General features: G+C 32.4%; 1 protein-coding gene and 1 long non-coding RNA gene across 4 annotated transcripts; one reads left to right on the top strand and one right to left on the bottom strand.

Moving 5' to 3' along the window:
* The first annotated feature begins 10,312 nt into the window (after positions 1–10,312).
* LOC123897262 (probable beta-1,3-galactosyltransferase 2) lies at positions 10,313–14,728 on the top strand. Its single transcript, XM_045947825.1, has 11 exons — positions 10,313–10,833; positions 12,088–12,184; positions 12,277–12,338; positions 12,434–12,645; positions 12,766–12,829; positions 12,991–13,063; positions 13,142–13,262; positions 13,440–13,527; positions 13,630–13,755; positions 13,841–13,947; positions 14,185–14,728. Exons 1-11 carry the CDS (start codon positions 10,724–10,726, stop codon positions 14,331–14,333), a joined length of 1,209 nt encoding a protein of 402 aa, XP_045803781.1. The 5' UTR covers positions 10,313–10,723; the 3' UTR covers positions 14,334–14,728.
* An 819-nt stretch (positions 14,729–15,547) lies between these two features.
* Positions 15,548–17,133, bottom strand: LOC123898146. Of its 3 annotated transcripts, XR_006805263.1 has the most exons (3): positions 16,419–16,730; positions 16,205–16,301; positions 15,548–15,727 (listed from the first exon to the last, which is right to left on the bottom strand). It is a non-coding gene; the product is annotated as an uncharacterized LOC123898146 (long non-coding RNA). The 3 variants fall into 3 exon arrangements; XR_006805265.1 differs by having other exon boundaries at positions 16,129–17,133; XR_006805264.1 differs by having other exon boundaries at positions 16,205–17,133.
* Positions 17,134–22,856: the final 5,723 nt, after the last annotated feature.

Raw genomic sequence — 22,856 nt, 5'->3', positions numbered from 1 at the left:
TTTTCAACAAATTTAATACTATTATTATCAATTTTTTTAATTTTTTTCCATAAAATTAGAAATTAATATTCGAGCTAAACTTATTACATATACAGTGAGTGGTAGAACTGTAGAAGAATCATTGCATGTGGCTAAAAATGACATTATTTTGGTGAAGTCTCTGTTACTAAAATGGGAAATGATGACGAGTATGTGTTTGTCAATTATGGATTATAAAATGCCACTAATTATGTGTTTGTTCAATTGTTCCCCACGAATTAAAAAAGTTTAGATATTTCTTCTTCAACGAATGAAGCTTATTGGAGTATTAAGCTTTACTAATCAGTGAAAGCAAAAATGTCTTAGTTGTAGTATGTCGGCACACCACACATATATACATCTCCAAAATGAGATTGTGAAAGAAAGCAAAAGACTTTGAGGCCTGGGATATGATATGATGCATAAGACAAAAGTATTATATATAAATAAAAATAATTAATTGTTTGGAAGTACCAAAGTGGCAAAGTCTTTTAAACGCAACATAACACCAGAGCAGATAATAATAGATTAGTTTTATTTTATATTGAGATAGAGATGTTTGAAAATACGATTAATTAGATCAAATAGTCAAAAAAAAAAATTTTAAACTAAACTGTTTGATATAGTTTCAAACTTGTTAGTATCTATGATCCACTTATTAAATTCTTTTAATGTTGCTTCTTTAAAAAAAAAATCTTATAATGATGTTTCGTTTGATTTTGGATGATTAGTTTATAAAATTCGATTTAATTTAATCCAGTTGAGGAGTATGGAGGAGTAGGGATAAGACAGTTGAGAGAGTTTAATATTACTCTTCTAGATAAATGGTGTTGGAGGTTGTTGGTAAATAGAGGGGGTTTGTGTTTCAGGGTGTTGGCAGCCCGTTATAGGGTAGAGCGATGTCGTTTGAGAGAGGGAGGGAGGAGTGAGTCTTCTTGGTGGAGGGAAATTGGGAAAATTCGGGATGACACAAGAGGTCTAGGGGCCGGTTGGTTCGGGGAGAGTGTGGCGAAAAATGTGGGGATGCGTTGGATCCTTTTTTTTTTGGAATGATCCGTGGTTAGGTGTGATTCCTTTGTGTGTGAGGTATAAGCGCTTATTCGATCTAGTAGTGAATAAATCGGGCATGGTAGCGGAGATGTCTTAGGTGAGGGGGTCGGAGGGGAGACGTGGATGTGGAAGAGACAACTGTGGGCATGAGAGGAAGAGATGTTAGGGGAGTGTCAGACTTCACAATATCTTTTTGCAGGCTTTAGAGATGATCGGGATTCGAACTCCGATCCCCTGCATATAAAATGCAATGTGCTACCAACTGAACCAAGCTCACGTGATAAATACTGTATTTATTTGTTCTCATCTTTTAATTCAAGTGATTAAACTTAGTTTTCTCCGAACGATTCGTCATAAAAAGAGCTGATTAAACACTTGAATTTAATGTCTTGATTAAATATTATTACACTCTTAAATTTCTACTTATATCTATTTTTATCCGTTTTCCCCCTTATTTTCTTCCCATTGAAAGAGTTCAAGAGTACTGGCTGGTAAATAAAATGATTATGATATGTTTTTCCTTCCCCCAACCAGTAAGACATGGTGCGCTGGAAGAAAGATGGCATTTGAAAAGGGGGTAAATTTTAATATGGACCACTTCATCAAGTGGTCTATGGTGAACCAGTCATGAATAACATTATAACTAATATGAATTTTACAAAATTCACCGTTGGATTGAAAGTTTATATCATATAGATCATTCATAGAAAAATTTAGAAAAATTGAAAATCATTTAATATGTTATTGAGATACATCAAGATTAATGGTTTATTAAATAACATAAATCTTGATGGTCTCAATATCATATCAAATGATTGTCAAAAAATTTTAAAAAATTTATGGATGATCTCTATACGATATAAACTTTCAATCCAACAGTAAATTTCGTAAAATTCATATTCAGTAGATCATTTATCCACGGTGGACCACTTGTGAAGGTGGTCCATTATAACATTAGTCTTGAAAAGGGCGGTTATTTATGCCATTTTACTACAGGCCCAATTTCATAACACCTATGGGCCACATTGACCTCAATTTAGGGTCCACATAAAATAAATGACTAATGCAGTCCATTTTTAAATGTCATGAATATATGCATTTGTCGTTAGTCCATTACTTAATGTCTCTAATATTTTTTAATCTAAAATTTTGTGTGGGAAGGGAAGAAAGAAATAAAGGAAAAATTAAAAAATGTCATGCTATTAGGATTTTCCTTTTTGTCAATAATTTGGGTGGCTTTGTTTTGGTTAGTTGAACTATAATCTTATATACTATGCAAAAAGTATATGAATCATCTAGATGTTTAGACTTTTTTGTGTTTTTGTTGTTCAATGTGAACATGAAAAAGTTGTGTAGATGAGTATTTTAGGTTTCAAATATGAATATGTTTCATCGACCCATGACATCGGATTATCTAGTATAAACATAGTTAATTCAGTTGGGTAGATGATTAATTTATTCATGTTAAAAATTGTGGTTAATTTATGTTGTTTAATCCTCTATTCAACTAAATTAATCGCATTGATATGCACGAATGCACATAAAGTAAAGTGGATTTATTAACTACTATTTAGGTTTCCATGTTTATTTCTTAGAATAATTAGAATATCTTGAATAAAGTTGGGTGGTAAGTAATTTTAGTGGGTCCTAGGAGACCTTCATTTTGGTACTCTTTCATTTTGTTTATGGTATAGAATTGTAAACTACGAAATTTCATGGCTCAGTTCCTTCTAGGTTCTAGCTAAGAGAGTTGTACAATTTTGATTAGAGCAAAGTGTACAATTACAATTTACAATGAAGCTTGCATAAGACTCATATTATTGCTTTGGTAAAAATAAAGAGTCATTGCTGAAGAGTAGAAGAATGGTCTCCTTAAAGAGATAAAAATGGCATTTAAATTCCTTTGATAACTTCATTGTTGGGAACCTTTATGACAAGATATATTAGTACACTTTCTTTTTCTCTTTTTGATTTTTGTTCCCCTAGACCCCCCCAATTGGTTTCATTTTTGAAGGTTTAAAAAATTGATTTTAGGGAAATATGTGTAAAATTTATCGTCATATATTTAGATATCTTACGTAGAATTTATTTTACATTTGAATTTAATTTTCAACTAACTTTTATTGATTTTATTTTTACCAAAACAAAACTAGTTCATATGGACCAATTATTAGCTGGTCTAGTGATGATTAACACCGAACTTGGTAGGAAAGATTACGGTTCGATCTCCGCAAATACGATCAGGAGGAGGGGGCGGGAACTACTTGATACTAGAGCTGGTTCCGAACCAGATTAGGTAGTCAGTGGGACATATACCAATGATTAAAAAAAACTAGTTCAAATGGAAACTAGCTTAGAATTGATCACCCTCGCAAGTATAAGCCACCAAATTCGCTTGTTGTCTCATAATAAACTTCACCTAAAAATTTACAAAAAAAAAAAAAAAACATAGTCTTTATAATCCTAGTTACAATTTAAACTAAATTCTGAATTTCTTCTATGTTTCAAACATAGTCTTTTTTAACCCACTTGTGTTAGTGCATTGATATTGGCTTGGGACTTGAGAGTGTGCTTCTTTTGAGGTCTGAGGTTCGATTTTTTCTGGTGCCAATTTGAGTGGGCTAATTTAACTTCTTCAAAAAAAAATTCAAATAATATTCCGTCAAGAAAAAAATCAATTTCAAATAATAATTTATCAAAACCTCTAAATCTAGCCTCTTCCATATAGCATGCAAAAGAGTCCAAACTTACGAGTGTGAAATGTGCTCCTTATGCTATTTCTTATGTTGGGTCGATCCATACACGATCGTCCACTAATAACAAACTATGAGATTAATATCGATCAGATTAATCGATTTTTGGATCGGATACGAATGATTTCACCTTCAATTTATTTTTAACTAAAATAAACTTTTTGTAAAAAAAAAAACACTAAAATAAATTTCTGCATTAAAGTTTAAAACTTCATTTTTCCCAATTTTACCCTTATTTTTTTATAAGACCTTTCTACCCTTGATAAAGAATGAAAGATAGGAAAATCATATCATATGGTGTGTGTGTGTGTCAGCAAAAGTATATGTACAAGCAAAACAAGCATGATCTGTTAGTATTGTCTCGTGCTACAGTTAGTAATGACTGTTGAATAGCAGCTTTGGTTTGAGTTGCTTCATCAAGAGAGAATGAAAGAATGAAGAAGAGGGTACTTGAAGAGGTATAAGTACTTAAAGTAACCATATTGCAGCTAGCATCATGTGTGTGACATCCAATTTTAGATCTCTATCTCTCTGACCATTTCCATACAATGGCTGCCCTTTCTCCGTACACATGGATGATTGTTGTCAAAACTGAGAGATTAATAGCATCTGTCAAATAACCGATTATCCCAAAACCTTAAGGTGTTAGGATAGAGCCATATCAATGGTTTTATATTATTTCTAACACATCCCCTCACGCAAGAGCCTACTTGGGCTTGAAGCGTGGATAATGCATAGGCCCACCTACCATATGCTTAAATTCCACTTTTTAATTAGAAAGTGAGGGGAGCGGGGATCGAACTCTAGACCACTTAGTCATAGAGGCTCTGATACCATGTCAAATAACCGATTATCCCAAAACCTTAAGGTGTTAGGATAGAGCCATATCAATGGTTTTATATTATTTCTAACAATCCACAAAAAATAATATTATTTTAAACCACTAAGTTTGGTCTAGTGGTAAGGGATATAGGTAGTATGAATGAGATTCTGAGTTCGATCTTTATTGTTTGTAATTTTTTTTTGTCAAAATTGAGAGCCTTGTGCACTCATTTTCATTTTTGACAACTCGAAATTGATAGATAGATGCGTGGAGTTGAATGATTTTATGAGTTAATTAAGACATTATTAGTGTATTATAGATAATAATTTTGTATTAAAAATTGTTCATTTTATATTTTTCGATGTCAAAAATTGTTATAAAGGCACATGTTAGTATGATCCTAAAAATTATTAGAAGTAATTGAGCCAAAACTAATCGGTACAATCGAGAATTCCCTAATAACCGATCGTAGAGAACAATAAGCATTAATTAATCATCACTTAACAGTAGAAATCAAATAAGGTCTGTCCCGTGAGCTTAGCTCAATTAGCAGGACATTGAATTATTTATGCAGGTGGTCGGGGTTCGAACCCCGGTCATCCCACTTATGCACCTTAAGGTGAAATTTCTAACTACTAGGCCATTTGATAAAAAAAATCAAATAAGGTCTTGAGTTTGATATTTGATTTGTATATAGGACAACATGAAAATTCTTAAACTATGCGCAGAAAATATCTAATTTAGGACAAAATAAAAAAACTAAACACCCATAAAAAAAAATACTGAACACTACGTCCACATAACCTCAAATGTATGATCTAATAATGGCAACACACAATGATTAGATGTATATGTAATATTATTTTTACAAGCTTATATAAATTAAATAATTAACTCCATGAAATTAATCACTCGTGTATTGTTAAATTTTTCAACACAATCATCACTCCATTGTTCGACTTGTTATTGTAATTATTAAAAGAAAGAAATGAATTGATCACGAGGGTGGACACCACAAAAATGTTAGATTTCTCTTCTCACCATTGAGTTGTGGCCATTACAAGCTGGAATGTTACTTACCATATGCTAGGAGCATGCATCATCTATAGTATAAATTATAAGACAAATTAAATAACTAGTTAAATAATTTTGATCAAATGGTTCCCACACAAAGTTGCCCCAATTAATCAATAACATGTGAAAAGTTGTATTGAAACTATAGTTTGTATTTGAATCACATGGAGTTGCTCACTACCCTACTCTGTCTTGTAACGTGATTTCATGCTTTGAACCACATGCATCACTGCATTTAAACTTCGTTTTCGTCCCCTACAAGTAATCATTACCACTTTACATTACATTGGTTTAATTTTATAAACATGCCCAAACAATACGCTCACATTATTTCCAGCATTTCACTTATATAAACATTCCCAAACAATACGATACTAAATGAGTTAATTTTGATTGCCATATTTTATTCAAAAAATTTAAGACACTAAATATACGATTAGGGTAGGATGAGTAGCTCAACTGGTTAAGCTCAACTGGTTAAGCTAGTTGAACTAAGGGTTATAGGAGTTGGAGGTCCAGAGTTCAAGTCTTGACAAAGAGAAAAAACTAACATAACATTGTAATATACTACTAATAACTAACAATTTGCCATTAAAAAAAAAAAAACTAAATATACGATTAATTTCAAGTTGAAAAAATGACCAATTTTAAGTTGGAAAAATGTTTTTTTTTTTTTTAAAAAAAAATCTATAAAAAATACTTTTAAATTGATAAAATATATTTTTTTTAAAAGAAAAAATAGATCTAAATAATTTTTGAGTATCAGAGCCCCATTGTTTCTCCGGAGCTCCCCAACAAGTTCTTATCAGATGTGAAGAGGCTAGAGAAAATTTATGGTACAACTTTCATGTTGGTTTTCTTCGAAAGTTCATCATCCTTCGAGATAATCGCGTACTTTACATCAATGTCAACCAATGCTCCACACGCTATCATCACACACCTTGCATCTATGTCAACCCACCCGTCAAGCAGGGACGAAAGTCGACCCTAGTGATCCAACTGTGTCGAGTGAAAGGGTCGTCGCTCAACGGATAAAAGTTACTCTAACTAATGCTCATGTGCCACCTGAACATCTTTATGCTCAAAGCACCTTATGTAACCCCGATTGAATCAACCCATCATTAACTTGATTTTTCACAAGTCAAACATAATTCTTTCATCTGTTTTCTGTAACCTAAACTTGATATAGCATAAGAACTCCCTCCCTGAAATCAACCTTAACAACATCCTCATTTTGTTGAGATTAAGTGAAAAAGACAATAGTGACCTCCGCAGACAAGGAGAGTATGTCTCCACATGTCAAGGATGTCTCACATTCAATGGATGCGGAAACGTCATATTTTGTTAAACATCACCAAATCATGACACGTGTCAGTCATCCTCATGACGTTGGCCATCAGATTCCGCTTTTACAGCACCCGCGTGAGTCAGAAAACGCAATAGTCACGTGACTAATGCTCAGTTAGGACCCAATCCAATGAGTATGAGACACGTTGCATGTTGCTAGATCTGTGTCACGTGCCTTCGACCGACTACGTACTTTCATCAAAATAATTTTCAAATAATATATTCTCCATCAATTATATAATTAATTAAACAAATCACCTCGTTAACACTAAAAACATGGTAAATCTTGTTACTAGTTCCAAAATGCTCAGAAATTGTACAATATATATGATATGATACTAGTAAAAAATATCATAAGATTGATAACACAGTTTAGAAATTCATACTAGCTTGATTTTAAATGAATATATTCTATCCTTGCTACTTGATAAGGAAAATATCATTATTTCGCAACCAAATATCTTTTATACTAATGAAAAAGCAAAGTATCAGATGAAATAAAGGTTCCTACACCTTCATATGCTAAGCTTGGAAATAGGCAGTACCATAATTTATTCTGTACCATAGTCCATAGTTCAGCACACATTAAGATGTGACGACAAAAATAACAAAAAGAATATATATGTAATGTACTATATGCCTATGTGCATGATTAGCATAATGTATCACTGGAAAATTTAGTTTATATAAGCAAACCTGGATTAATTAACATTCTAAGTTAATTAATTATAATTATAATAATAACAATTACAATTATCCTAGATAAGATTCTTTTCTATTTCTATGGCAACTCTGTTTCCATGCACATGCTTTGTCTTAATTGCATGACACTGATTCCCAACTTTATGGTTTTGAAGTTAAGTATCTCATTATAAATTCAATTTGTATATATGATAAAATATTTGCTTATTTAGCCAATTATTTTACAATGGTCCCTTAAAGAAAAAAGTCTGGATTAGTCCCTTAAAGAAAAAAAAGACTCGGATTGGTCCCTTAAAGACATATATTTTTGTCATATTGGTCATTTTCGTTAAATTTTAACTCCAAATATAACAAAAAATTCCGATGATTAAAATTTTAAAAATTAATAAGGTTTTTGGTGGACCACTTACACTTAATGACATCCACAATTCAGTCTACTAAAACTAACGTTTTTTATAAAAAATTGACGGAAATGACCAATTGAGAAACAGATGTGTCTTTAATGGACCAATCCTGATCTTTTTTTCTTTAAGGGACCATTGTGAAACCTAAAATATCTTTAAGGGACCAAAAGACTAATTAAGCCATCTTAAAATATATTAAACTTTTTTCTTTATCTAATCAAGTTCTGAGGGTGAGTTAGGCCGACATCAAATGAATGAGTATTAGCCATCAGGAGATTCAAAATTTGTCAATGCAACTAACAATGTCCCTTTCTCCTAATAAAATTAATATTAACATATTTTTCAATTATTTTTTGCAGGCACAAACTCATTTCGTCATCATTTTAAAAATATATTATTTTATTTGGTACTAAGTTCTAGGGTTGTCAAGTTCTCCCGTCTCTCTGTATATTTGATATTTTTTATTTACTTGTTCATTTTGACATGCCTCAATGGATTCACGTAGTCGATGAATTCATATATTTAGAGCATTCTCAATTATTAAGTTGAGATTGAACGATTCAAATTTTAAATTTGTTGTTTCTTATTATTAAACCAATTAAAAATTACATTTAAAATCTAAACTGGTTATCTTAATTCAACGACCACAAATGTGCTGACGGTAAATTTATAATTAAATGCAACAAATATGTGAATGCAGGTAATTTGATTTTGTTAATTTTTTTTTTTTGTGTCAGGTAATTTTGTTAATTAAATCACCGGCCAAGACATGAAACTGGGGGAACCTTTCTAGCGTGGTCACTATCCATCATCTCTTTTATCTTTATTCTTTTAGCATATCTCAAAAAAGAAAAACAAATTCACGGATAATATGCATACATGATATATCCTTGTCAAGAATTAATACCAAGCCACGTTAAGCAAAAAGGTAATTTAATAAAAAAAATAGCAAAAAGGTAAAAATAAAATGTATAATGATTATTTTATAAAAATATATGCATAATGAAGAGAACATAACCTTTTTAAGTATGCATGGTTCCTTCGTCAAAAAAAAAAAAAAGTATGCATGGTTCCATTAAACCAATTAATTGTAAAACTTAATCCTAAAACCCATTGATTCTAATTCTAATGTCAAATTATAGCTAACTCTCAAAAGTATTTCTTAAATTGGCATGTGTTAGGCAGTGTGAGTGGAGTTTTGGGCCCTTTGAAATAAATATGGCTATCTAGTAATTTAATCTCAAAAATGTTATTTTTAGCTGGATTTTTTAGTAATAGTTGTTAATATGATCACAACGAATTAACCTTTAAATCCTTTTTACAACCTCTTATATATATATATATATATATATATATATATATATATATATATATATATATATATATATAAGAGATTCTTTCTCTTCTTCATCTCTTTGAATGGAGAACTTTAATTTGTTCGATGTATTTTATAGTCTATCTTAGACATACTCATCTTTAGTTGTTGATTCAACTTCTCTTACTTTTAAATTTACGTTAGAAGATGGTATAGTATATGCCAATTTGTCTTATTTTGGTTATTTAATTCCCTTTTATGTAAGAAAAAAAATGGTATACCATTATTGAAAAGTGAACCAAATTGAATTTTTAACACTAATTTTTTAATTATTAAACTTTAAATGTAAATAATTAGATGTTCGAATCCACAGTATCAACGTAAATTCTTTAACCAAAAAATTTTGGGCATCATTTCCAACATTAATCAGAACAACCATATGAAATTTCATGTTTTTATCTAGATCAAATGACTTGTATATACCTTTTTTTTTTTTAACGGCAAATGATTTATATACTGACTTAACAAAATGAGTTTAAACACACATAATTATAACGTATATCATTCGATCAAGATCTGACAATTCAAATTTACGAACAAATGCCATCAACTAATCCATTCCCATCAAGTGCATGGATGAACACAAACTCATGTGAAGTGATGGAATAGTTTCCAACTTTCCATAATGCACATATTCTCCACCAGAGTAAAGCATGGTCATGAATATGGAAGGGCATTAATGTCATAACAATAAACAGTTAGTGAAGTATCAATAAATTAATTATGGACCCTACAAAAGGGACCATTTTGTAAATATTGTTATTATATAAACTTAGCGGTTACAAAGTCTTCTTGCTTGTGTTGTATTCAACTTCCCTTACCTACAAAGACAGACACAGAAAGAGAGACTCAGAGAGAGAGAGAGAGAACACAAAGCAAAGAACAAGCATAACGTGGCACATAGGAAAACAAAGAAAGGAACAAACGAGAAGTGAAAAACAGAGTACTTGCTCTGTTTTTTCATTCTTTCTCTGTCAAAAACACCAAATCTTCCTCTTTTCAAAGGTGCCCAGTTTCAAATTTGCTATCTTTTTTGCACCTTCTATTCATTCTGATTCTTCCGCAAGTGGGTTTCTAAGGTTTTGTTCTAAAAACCATTTTTTGAACATGGGTTTTAGTTTCTAAGTTCAAAGTTGAAACAAGATTTTCTTGAAGAATATATAAAGAAAATTAAACTATGAGTTGGAAAAGTAGAGGAGAGATTGTTCCTAGAAATTTTATGTCTCAGAAATGGATGATTTTCTTGTGTATTGCAAGTTTCTGTGCTGGAATGTTCTTCACCAACAGGTACATCAATTTTCACTATTGTTCTGTTTTTCTGTATTGTTCTGTTTTCTATTGTTAATTTTCTATTTGATAATTGATACTAATTCATAATTGTTTTATGATGAGTTTTCCATGGTTTTTTAATCTTGAAAATGTTTGTTTATGTTAAATTTGGTGTTTTTAGATCTTCATAATAGTATTCAGCACTTGTTTTTCATTGCTTAACTAATTTGAGTTAGTTCTATTATGAATTTTCTTGAATTTGATTTTTCTATGATTTTCTAATTTAATGAATTCAATTCATTAAGTACTTTTAAATATAATTTTTAAATTTTAAGTGTCCTTAACTTTTTTCACTGTTCCTTATTTTGACCAAAACTCAGAAGAAATGAAATGGATCTGAAATAGATTGAATTGATTGGTATAATTTATGAATGATATTAAGTTCTAACCATTAATATCTTGAATAAGAAAAAAAAACTATTAATTTTAATTTTTTGTTTAAGATTAAAGTCTTCTATTTTATATGATTGACCCTTAAGTTAACAAGTCAATTCTGGTCTAATCTAACTAACACTACCTCATCTTAATATCTCTAAATTCTGAAAAAAAATTAATTATTGGCTAAATTATATTTACTTATGTTTATTTAATTTTCAGCTAGTTAATTTATTTAAATAATGTATTTTTTATGCTTAAAAATTACTGCACATGGCATATCATATATATCATATCAATGGTGAAGAAGACCTCTGACACCTAATAATGAATTGACACATCTAGTAGTTACAATTACAACTGAAACAATTACATATACAACTTATTTACTAGTTGTTGAAATGTTGAAAGATGGATCCTTTATTTTTGGGTTCTACCTATTTATTAAAATAGTGATAGTCTAACTTATTTTTGAGGTCTTTTAATATTTTATTTAACTTAGGATGGCCACATGAAAGTCTTATATTATAACTTTAATCTAAAGCAATATAATCAACCTTATAGTAGTTCATCTATCAATTTAAAATATTTAATTTTTCCTTAAGATTCTTATTTGACTATAGTACTTTGTTACCAACTTACCATGGCACCATGTGAGAAAGTTACTCTATATGGTACTTTTTTTAGAGAAAACCGGATCAACAAAAATTGATGTATTTAGACTATATTATGAACCAGATAAATCAACTTTTATTGATTCAGTCGTCTCTTATAAAAAAGATCACAAGTAGTATTTATTGTGGTATTTTTCTGATGGGAAGTTTTAATGTGTGACAGGATGTGGACTATTCCTGAACCTAAAGGACTTGCAAGGACAACAGCAATGGAAGCTGAACAATTAAATGTAGTTTCTGAGGGTTGTAATACAAGAATTGTAAGATTTATTACTTTGAATTCAATATTTCATGTATGATTTATATCAGATGAAATTTCTATATTTTTAATTTTGTGTTTGTTTTCTTTTAGTTGCAAGAGAAGGAAGTGAAGCGCGTAATTAAAGGCGATTTCAAGACACATAAAACCTTAGAGTAAGTTACATTACATATATCATGATGTTATGTATAATTTTTTTTGGCGTTATTTTGAATGCGAAACATGTTTAATATAATTGTGTTGAATGTAGAAATTTGGATAAGACTATTTCAAATTTGGAAATGGAATTAGCTTCTGCTAAAGCAACTCAAGAATCTCTAAGAAATGGTGCACCTGTATCAGAAGATATTAAGATAAATGCATCAACTGGTAGGAGAAAGTACTTAATGGTTATAGGAATTAACACTGCTTTTAGTAGCAGAAAAAGAAGAGACTCCGTTCGCGCCACTTGGATGCCACAAGGTTCAAAATTCAATCATTGCTTTCTTTTTTCGAGTTTAATAACTATTCACTGACAATAGTTTACATAGACGTTCAATCATATATTATCATCTTACTATTAATATTACTTATCGAAAATAGGTGAGAAAAGAAAGAAGCTAGAGGAAGAGAAAGGCATTATCATCCGTTTTGTAATTGGACACGGGTAAGCTATCTCGGAGTTTGATTTTAGTCTATGTACCGACTTTTCGGTGCTTAAATTACAAAACTTCGTCTTCTTAGTCCTTAAAGAAGGACCGAAGTTTTATAATTTGTAGGGACTAAAAATAAAAACTATAAATTGAATATTTTTGGTCCTTTCTCCAGTGCCACGACTGGAGGTATCCTAGATAGAGCTATCGAAGCAGAAGATAGTAAACATGGAGATTTCCTGAGACTGGTAATGATCACTTGAATAATCACTTAACAGAACAGTATTATGATCACATTTATTGACGTCTTTGTTTTGATTTTGCAGGATCATGTTGAAGGATACCTTGAATTGTCAGCAAAAACAAAGACCTACTTTGCCACTGCTGTTAACTTGTGGGATGCTGACTTTTATATCAAAGTTGATGATGATGTTCATGTAAATATAGGTATCAAATTTTATTCAATCTCCAAAGCTATTTTTATATAAGTTGTTTATGGAAATAAGCTGAAAACAGATTATAAACATGTCACATTGTTTGTATAAGCTCTTCGAAATAGTCTTAGAAGTACTTAAGCCAGAAATGGTTTATGTTTGTCTTAATATTCTATTCAATCTTTTTCAGCAACACTTGGAGAAACACTAATTAGACATCGATCAAAACCACGAGTATACATCGGATGCATGAAATCTGGACCGGTTCTTGCTCAAAAGTGCGAATCATTTTCCTTCATCCATGTTTTACTTAACAAAAATGTTGTAAAATTGTTACATTTTCACCTCTAGCTTCTTAACATGTCACATTTTTCTTGCAGAGGAGTAAGGTACCATGAACCAGAATATTGGAAATTCGGCGAGACAGGAAACAAGTACTTTCGTCATGCAACAGGACAATTGTATGCTGTTTCAAATGATCTTGCTACATATATTTCAACAAACAAGTAATCACTTATTCCCTTTACTAAAAACTAAAAAGTAGTATAATTGAAGTGAAATTAATTGATTTTGTGTATATGTTTGTGTTAGGAATGTTCTTCACAAATATGCAAATGAAGATGTTTCATTAGGAGCTTGGTTTATTGGACTTGATGTGGAGCATATAGATGATCGTAGACTATGTTGTGGTACAACAGGTAAATATATATAGACCAGATACATTAACTATACAATAAATCTAAAAAAAATAAAAAAATTTGCTTATATTTTATCACGAAAGGAGTATAGGTTACAAATCATTATATATAAGAAAATTGCACTGGTCTCTGTGAGCATAACTCAGTTGACAGGAACATTGCATGTAATATACATGACCGATGTTCGAACCCTGGTAATAGTCTCATTAGTATGATTTGAATTGTTGAATCTTGCAGATTGTGAATGGAAGGCCCAAGCAGGAAATGCTTGTGTTGCTTCATTTGATTGGACATGCAGTGGAATTTGTAGGTCAGCTGAAAGGATTAAAGAAGTTCACAAAAAATGTGGAGAAGGTGAGAAAGCCTTATGGAGTGCTTCTTTCTAGGAGGAAGCCACCTTGAAGTTCTTCCTAACTCAGGAAGAAGTGATTATAACTATATTACTCAAATTATTAGGATGCAATAGTTTTTATTTTTACTTTTTTCTATATGTTTTAGAAGTATAGAAAAATTTCATTTTACACGAGAGCAGAAAATAGAGAGGAAGAGAGAAAAAAAAAGAAAAAGGACCCTTGTGCAATTTTAATTAATAAAGGAGATTGACCAATGTAGCTACTAGAAGAATAGGAAGCATGGGATAAAGTCCCCTCAATCCATTTTTTTTGTTTTATGCTTGAAGGGTCACTTTATATGTTAATAGTTCCATGCCTATCAAGCTCCTAATAAATACTAGTATATAGATATCATATATTTGGTTGGCTTTTTTAGGCCCTTTCTTTAATTTAATTTAAGTTTTATGTTTGGCAAAATTGAAATTATTTCTTTCATTGTCAACCTATTCATAAGCCGTCGAAGTTGTTCATTTTTTTTTTAATAAATAAAAGGCATAAATGCTAAATGCCTTTTTTCAATTAATTAAAAGAAAAATTAGAGAAATTACAACTATTTGGAACTAGGCCAAAATCCAATATAAACAATCAAGGGCATAAACAATATCTACATCATTAAAAGTCCTACTAGAAAAATTCAATGAGATAAAACCACGTTGAAGGAAAAAAGAGTGCAGGTCGAACAAAAGAATGAGCCCTGAATATATATATATATATATATATCAACATATAAACGATAATCAGGAAACCGGTTAAATAAATTGGATATACAAAAGGGGATAGAATTTCACAAAACAAAAACAAACCATTACACTATAGCCTAAATGAAACAATTTTGTCAACACAATTAGGGGTGGACAACGGGCCGGTTTGGGTCGGTATGGGCCGAAAACCTCAAACCGGCCCAATCCACGGGTCATATCTACTGGCCCATATCGAACTAATTTTAGGGTTCGGGTAAAACGGGTTCAGGTCCAGCGGATAACGGGTCAGACGGATGGTTTATTACGGGTTGGGCCATTTGTGACCCAAACAATTTTTTTTTAATGGGCCACATTCAATTTTAAATTAGGTTGTTTTGTCTCGTTTATTATGTAAATTGGGCCTTATTTTAATTTTTGACCTTTTTGTCTCATTTTTAGGATAATTTTGTTTTTGTATGTCATTCTTTCTCATTTTTGTTGTATCATTTTAATTCTAGTCCAATTAAATTAACAAACTATATAAAATACATTCAATAACATTATATATTCAACAAAACACTATTAAAAAATATTACAACACTTAAAATTCATAAACACTTGAAGGAATTATTCCAATGCCAACATGACTTGTCAATTTCACTCTAAACATTTTTTTTCTTCATTCAAACCTCCGGTCCTTAGAGTTTCCTGGAGAAAAGAAAAGGTTAAATTTAAACATAAATTCATATATTATATTACAATTAATTCACTAAAAAGGTTATTAATATTAACCAGTTATTCTAAGAATAGAACTACAAGTCAGTACAAAAACACAATAACATATCTATTTTTTTTAGTAGGTTGTTAAATCACATATCTGGAAAAAATGAAAACAGAGGTTAAAGATCCTCAAACCCAAACTCAAAAATTAACAAAATAATTAGTCAAATAGTAACATGAAAAATCCGAAATTGAGAAATAGAAACTGAAATAACAAACCCTAACTTGAGAACCAAAAAACATGGAGATGTTGCTGCTTAATGATTAAAATACAACAAATAAAATGAAAACAAAAAAACTATAAGAGTTTAAAATAAATATATCACTACCTATCTCAATATACAACTTCACAGATCTATGGATCCAACAAGGACATATTGTAAGATCTGAAAAAAATTTATTTACCATGTAGATCTAAAGAGAAATTTGTCGATCTAAAGATTATATTATTTTTCATGTAGCCTCTTTGTTCCTCAACCATGAGCAGTTTTATATCTTACTTCTTGTGTAGGGATGATAGAAAAACAAAAAGAAAACTGTTAAAGATTTGTGAAAACTTAAAAACAACAAAACCCAGTAAATCAAACAAAGAAAAATTGATGAGAAGGATGGTAGATACTTTGAGTTTGACGGCAGTGGATGGATGGGACGGTGGAGAAAGAGTTGAGAAAACGGAGGAGAAGGAGGGAGTGCACGGCGGCGGCTAGGGTTTGGCAGTGGAAAAGAGTGAGTGAGAGAGGAAACAAAAGAAATTGGAAAATATTAAGCGTAAAAAAGTAAAGACTAAAAAGGATGTCATCATATTAGTAATAAAAAATAAAAATAAAATAGTAAACACGGTTCGGTTCGGGTATCCGTGGTTCCATTTTATTGAACCGGACCCGACCGTGTAAACTCACTAGAAACCGCAAAACAGACCCGCGAACCCGTTAAACCGTCCAGATCCGACCCAATTCGTTTTTTTATTTTCGGTCAGTGCGGGTTGGGCTGGTTTAACGGGCCTTGTCCACCCCTAAACACAATAGTTGCCTTATCTGAAAATATGAGAAACAATGAAACACGTTCTGAAAATTGCAGCAAGAGTTGCCCTTCGACGGTCTTGGCCCAGCGCCCGGGCTATATATACTCCTCTTTTGCTTCACACTACTAGTCCAAAGTATCATTTGTTGTACCAACCTTGATATTTATTCTAACTCTATAAACTTTTTAAGTTCCAACTTACCTAATTTTCTCCTTAACAAACAAAATTCAAGACTTTTGGTGGCCAACACTTTTCCACTAATTGTCTAATAATAAACTTATAATAATGTGGTGTAACATCAGAAATCAAATTGTCATGCCAAATGGCACTTTAATTGGAGCAATATGCAATGCAGCTACAATATAAAAATCCATTAAATTGATCCTAAATGTAAAAAGTGAAAATGCCAATATCTTAGAAGTTAGATGTATATTTTCCACTATGACTATTAATGTTGCTAGTCCCAGTCTTTTATATCTGGTGGTAGGGAATTAGTCAGCGTTACCAAAATTGACCAGACACTTTCTATGGCTATGCATGTTCTTTGTTAAGTCACTTTAATTTGCTTCATGTGAGATATAATTAGATAAAGTATTGAAAATTTGTATAATTGCAATTAATAAAGGAACAGTTGAAGTGCTATTGAAGTTGCAACTGTGTTAAGGAAATTAGAGACACAAAAATGGAATTAATAAATATTGCCGTTTTCATTCATTAATATTGTTGTGGTACCACTTTAACTTCAATGCACCAAGTGGCTTAACAAGTGCATGCAGAACCTAAATAATGTAGCAAGGAACCTAAATAATTTAGTTCTTTTTATTTTATTTTAAATTTAGTACCACACTTTATAAGTTTTCTTTTTGTATTAATGCACTAATATGCAAGTCTCTTATTTATAATTGGGTCATGTTAACTTGTGCCTAAGAACACATGTTAAGCTACCTAAAAATATAAATATAACATTTAATGATATAAAAATTTAATGTTTAGAGAATTGAATACATCACAAGTTCAATAAATTGTTTCCACATTTATCTTCTTAATATGTGCCCTTAACCTTAAGTAGTGGCAGAGCCACAGCAGGGGCAGGGGGTGGCCACAGTCCCCCCAACATTTTCAATTGTTTTACCCTATATATAATGATACAATTTATTGTAAAAGTTACTCATGGCTTATTTTGTTGAAGACACACTTCATCTTTTTTTACTCTATATATAATGATAACAAAATATTTTTTGAAACATATAATGATACTTTTTTTATTTGCTTCTCCTGTATACATATTTTCTTTTTGCTCATAAAAAGTCTTCTTTGATCATAGATTTAATTTATATTTATGAATAGGGAAAATAATTTTTACACAACCATTAATCATAATTGTTTGATTATTAAAAGTTAATTTTTTTAGTATCCGTAATATTTAGTTAGGTATCAATATCTCATAGACAAAATACATTTAAAAATGACATTTTAATATAAATTAACATAAAATATGGCATGACATTGAATTTAATCTATAATATCAAATCCAACTAAATTTCGAAGTACCAAACTGTATCAAAATGAATTTGTTTTAAGTGTTTTTTGTCTTTTGACATAATATATTTTTCTACTGAATTATACTTGTTGGACTTGGTCCCTCCAAGTTTTAATTCCTGGCTCCGCCCCTGACCTTAAGGGCACATGTTAACATTCTCATTTATAATTTAATGGATGTTTTTAATGGGGTTAAATCTTGTCGTATCGGATCAGAGATAACCTTGTTGGTGATGCTCCTCTTTCACTTCGGTGAATGGGAGGAGAATTTTGTACTTGCAAGTGTTCCGACGCTCAAATCGGTAAGAGTGTGAAGCAAAAGTTTTAAGATTTAGGATAATGTACTCGACTCCTTTGCGTGAGAGGAGTATATATAGCTCCGACGCTAGGCCAAGACTGTCCAAGGGCATGTTTAATGCCATCAATGGTTGTCAGAAAACAGTTGAGGAGCCATGATGAGCAGTAAATGTTCATCATTCCTGTTGGGTTTTTGTATATTGGCTACATTTTGCAAAAACATATTTTAGCCAAGTGTTGAGACAAGTGTGCTGACCCCAAGTGTTGTGACAAATGTTGTGACACTTTGGAACAACACCTGACTCTGTTCTGCGCGCGCCAGCTGGATGTTATTATTTTCTACTCAATCTTTTGAAGATCTGTTTGAAGAATTATTTCAAGGTTTCTTACAGAGGAAGGCGCACGTGTTTAATGTGTTTCATGAGGCAGCCAAACCCTAGTTTTATTTTCCAAAGGAATTATATTTTTGGAAAATATATTTTTGCGGTTTCAAAAATATAACTATTATTTTCAGAAATATATCACTGCTGCCGTAATTCTAGAAGCCCTAATTTTGTCTTGAAGCCCAAGTCATTCAACTACTATAAATACGAAGGCAAGCATATGGTTTCAAGCATCTAAAATCGTGTTCTTACAAAGCGTGTGTTTTAGGGATTTTAGAGTGTTAATTGTGAGCCTATCTTGTGTCTCATTGATGCAAGCTTAGGACCTGAGTGTTATTGAGTTGTAAGTGTGAACTTCTCCTAAGCTTTGAAGTACGGAGATTGTTCTATTGTGTTGTGTGGTTTACTCGCAAGCTTTTAAGCAAGAGTAAATCCTAGTTTCTTAGGAGTGTGTCTCCACCTGTTGTGCTTGTGTAATTGAATAGCAGCGCTGTCTGTGTTGCTAAGGTGGGAATTGGGACGGGGTCTCATATCTAGGAGTTCCTAGGTAGAAGGGTCATTGGGTAGTGATTAAGTGAGAAGTTGTAAACGGGTGAGTTTAGCTTCGAAGTAATACTGCTGATAGTGGACTTCATTCCTGGATTGGTATCCCCCAGAGTAGGCTTTAGGCTGAACTGGGTTAACAACTCTCGTGTGTTATTTACTTTACTGTTTGTATTGTTTTATGTTATTTGCTCTGTTTATAGACAAGTGTTGGCGCACCAGTGACAACATCTGTCTACAACAGACAAGTGTTGCTACACCTTGAGCAACACCTGTCCACTGTGTGCCAGGAATTTCAATTGGCATCAGAGCAGACACCCTGTTCTGAATTTTAGGGTGAGCTCCAGGGAAATCGTTTCTGGCAAGGATGGACAAAGAAGGAGGTTTTGTTACCAGACCACCTCTCTTGGTTGGCGCTTCAAACTATGATTATTGGAAGTCCCGCATGATGGCCTTCCTAAAACAAATTGATAGCAAGACATGGAAGGCAATTTTGAGAGGATGGACTCCACCTGTGAAGATGGACAAAGATGGTAACCCAACTCTTGAGTTAAAATCTGCTGAAGAATGGTCCAAAGAAGAAGATGAGCTTGCTCTTGCAAACTCAAAAGCATTATATGCGCTATATAATGGTGTTGACAAGCACATATTCAGACTCATCAAAAAGTGTGTCTGTGCTAAGGAAGCTTGGACAATTCTTGAGACTGTTCATGAAGGTACCTCTAAAGTGAAGCTATCTAAGCTACAACTCCTAACAACTAAGTTTGAGAATCTAAGAATGAATGAGGATGAAACCATTCAGGATTTTCACATGACCATACTTGATTTTGACAATCAATTTGATGCCTTGGGTGAAAAGATACCTGAAGAAAAGCTGGTAAGAAAAATGCTCAGGTCTCTACCTAAGAAGTTTGACATGAAAGTCACAGCTATAGAAGAAGCAAAGGATATCACAGATATGAAGCTAGATGAACTGGTTGGTTCACTACAAACCTATGAGGTAGCCACAAATGAAAAGATGGATAAGAAAAACAAAAGTATTGCTTTTGTTTCAAATGCTGAGGAAGAAGATCAACTGAGTGACACAGAATCTGAACAAAGCATCTCTGATGCAATGGTTCTTTTGGGAAAACAATTTAATAAGGTGCTAAAGAAAATGGACAAACGCTCTAAGACAGGTGCAGCTGACATTGGTCGCAACACTTACAGGAATTTCAGAAAACCTGTAACAGATGAGAAATCAGCTCCAAATAAAGGTGTTCAATGCCATGAATGTGAGGGGTTTGGTCACATCAGAAGTGAATGTGGAACCTTTCTGAAGAAACAAAAGAAGGGGTTAACTGTAACTTGGTCAGATGAAGATTCTGAAGGAGAAGCCGATACTGCAAAAGCTATACATGTATTGACAAGTGTTTGCACATCTGACACTGAATCATGTGAAGAAGAACTAACCTTTGATGAGCTTGCTGAGTCATATAAAAAGCTGTGTCTGAAGAGTGCAGAAGTCTGCAGAGTCTCTGAAGAGCAAAAAGAGACAATCACTAAGTTGCAAACTGAGAAAGCTGCCAATTTGTCAAGAATCTCTGAATTTAGTACTAAATGGGAAGATAGCTTAAAGATCATTGAGGAACAGAAGGGAACCATCATCAACTTAGAAGCTGACAAGATCAAACAACTGACTGAGATAGCCCATCTGAATGAAGAGGTAACTGAATTAAACTCTCATCTTGAGAATTTAAAGAAGCATGTTCTTAGGCTATTCAAAGGAAGTGATCTAGATGAAATCCTGGAAACTTTGCCTGCCCCTAGTAGATCCAAAACAGGCATTGGGTATGAATACAAAAATGTTAATAGGATTATGGATTACAACAAAGAAGGGAAATTTATGCCTGAGATAAGTAAACAACCGTCTCCAAAAATGCATGACAGGATGTCGTCACACCTGTCCCCTAGACAGCAGAGACAAGTGTTGCCACATGTGGCACCACATCAGCAAAGATGGCAGAGACCTAGGTTTATACCTAGACCAAGAAGCAGGTACCATTCATGGAGATGTCATCACTGTGGAAGAAAGGGGCACATAAGGCCTTATTGCTACAAACTGTATGGTTATCCAAGTGAAATTCCACAAGAATCTGATCAATCCATCACTAAAACAAAGATGGAATGGAAGCAAAAAGATGATGCAACCAATACCAAGGAGTATACAGCTGAAAGCAGTGGGAAAAGTTTGATTGCTCATACATCTCTCAGAGCATCATCAAAAGAAGATTGGTACTTTGATAGTGGATGTTCCAGACACATGACTGGTGTTGAAAAATATTTAAAGGAAGTAAAATCTTATGCCACAAGTTTTGTGACATTTGGAGATGGAGCAAAGGGGGAAATCAAAGGTATTGGAAGACTTATTGACCATGGTCTACCAAAACTTGAAAATGTTCTCCTTGTAAAAGGACTAACTGCCAATCTAATCAGTATAAGCCAACTATGTGATCAAGGCATGAAAGTCAACTTTACAAAAAATGAATGTCTGGTCAGCAATAATGAAGGAGACATCCTTATGAGGGGTGTTAGATCAAAAGACAACTGCTACTTGTGGATCCCTTTTGAAGAAGGTAATGTATCTACATGTCTCTTAACTAAAAATGAAGAGGTTAAGCTATGGCATCAAAAATTAGGACACCTTAACCTGAAAAGCATGAAGAGAGTCATATCAGAAGAAGCTGTCAGAGGACTACCAATCTTACAGATACAGGAAGGCAATATCTGTGGTGAATGTCAGATTGGGAAGCAAACCAAAGTGTCGCACCAAAAGTTGCAACACTTGTCCACCTCTAGAGTTCTTGAGTTACTACATATGGATCTGATGGGGCCCATACAAGTTGAGAGTCTTGGAGGTAAGAAATATGTTCTTGTTATTGTTGATGACTTCTCTAGGTATACTTGGGTGAATTTCATTAGGGAAAAATCTGAGACTTTTGAAGAATTCAAAAATCTTTGTGTACAACTTCAAAAAGAGAAAGACTGTGGTATTGTAAGAATCAGAAGTGACCATGGTAAGGAATTTGAAAACTCTAAATTTGCTGATTTTTGTGCTGCTGAAGGAATAATTCATGAATTTTCTTCACCAATTACACCTCAACAAAATGGTGTGGTTGAAAGAAAGAATAGAACCTTACAGGAATCTGCTAGAGTAATGTTGCATGCCAAAAATGTTCCCTACAAGTTCTGGGCTGAAGCCATGAATACAGCATGTTACATTCACAATAGAGTA

Source organism: Trifolium pratense, linkage group LG7 (genome assembly GCF_020283565.1).
Source record: "Trifolium pratense cultivar HEN17-A07 linkage group LG7, ARS_RC_1.1, whole genome shotgun sequence".
Classification (NCBI taxonomy): Eukaryota; Viridiplantae; Streptophyta; class Magnoliopsida; order Fabales; family Fabaceae; genus Trifolium; species Trifolium pratense.
This window is presented reverse-complemented; position numbering and strand designations above follow the sequence as displayed.

Excerpts from the sequence above, each read along its gene's own strand:
- LOC123897262 (XM_045947825.1), top strand. The coding sequence starts at position 10,724 with ATGAGTTGGAAAAGTAGAGGAGAGATTGTTCCTAGAAATTTTATGTCT. Across the intron at positions 12,646-12,765 it reads CGCCACTTGGATGCCACAAG|GTGAGAAAAGAAAGAAGCTA; the intron begins GTTCAAAATTCA and ends TATCGAAAATAG. Across the intron at positions 12,830-12,990 it reads CGTTTTGTAATTGGACACGG|TGCCACGACTGGAGGTATCC; the intron begins GTAAGCTATCTC and ends TCCTTTCTCCAG.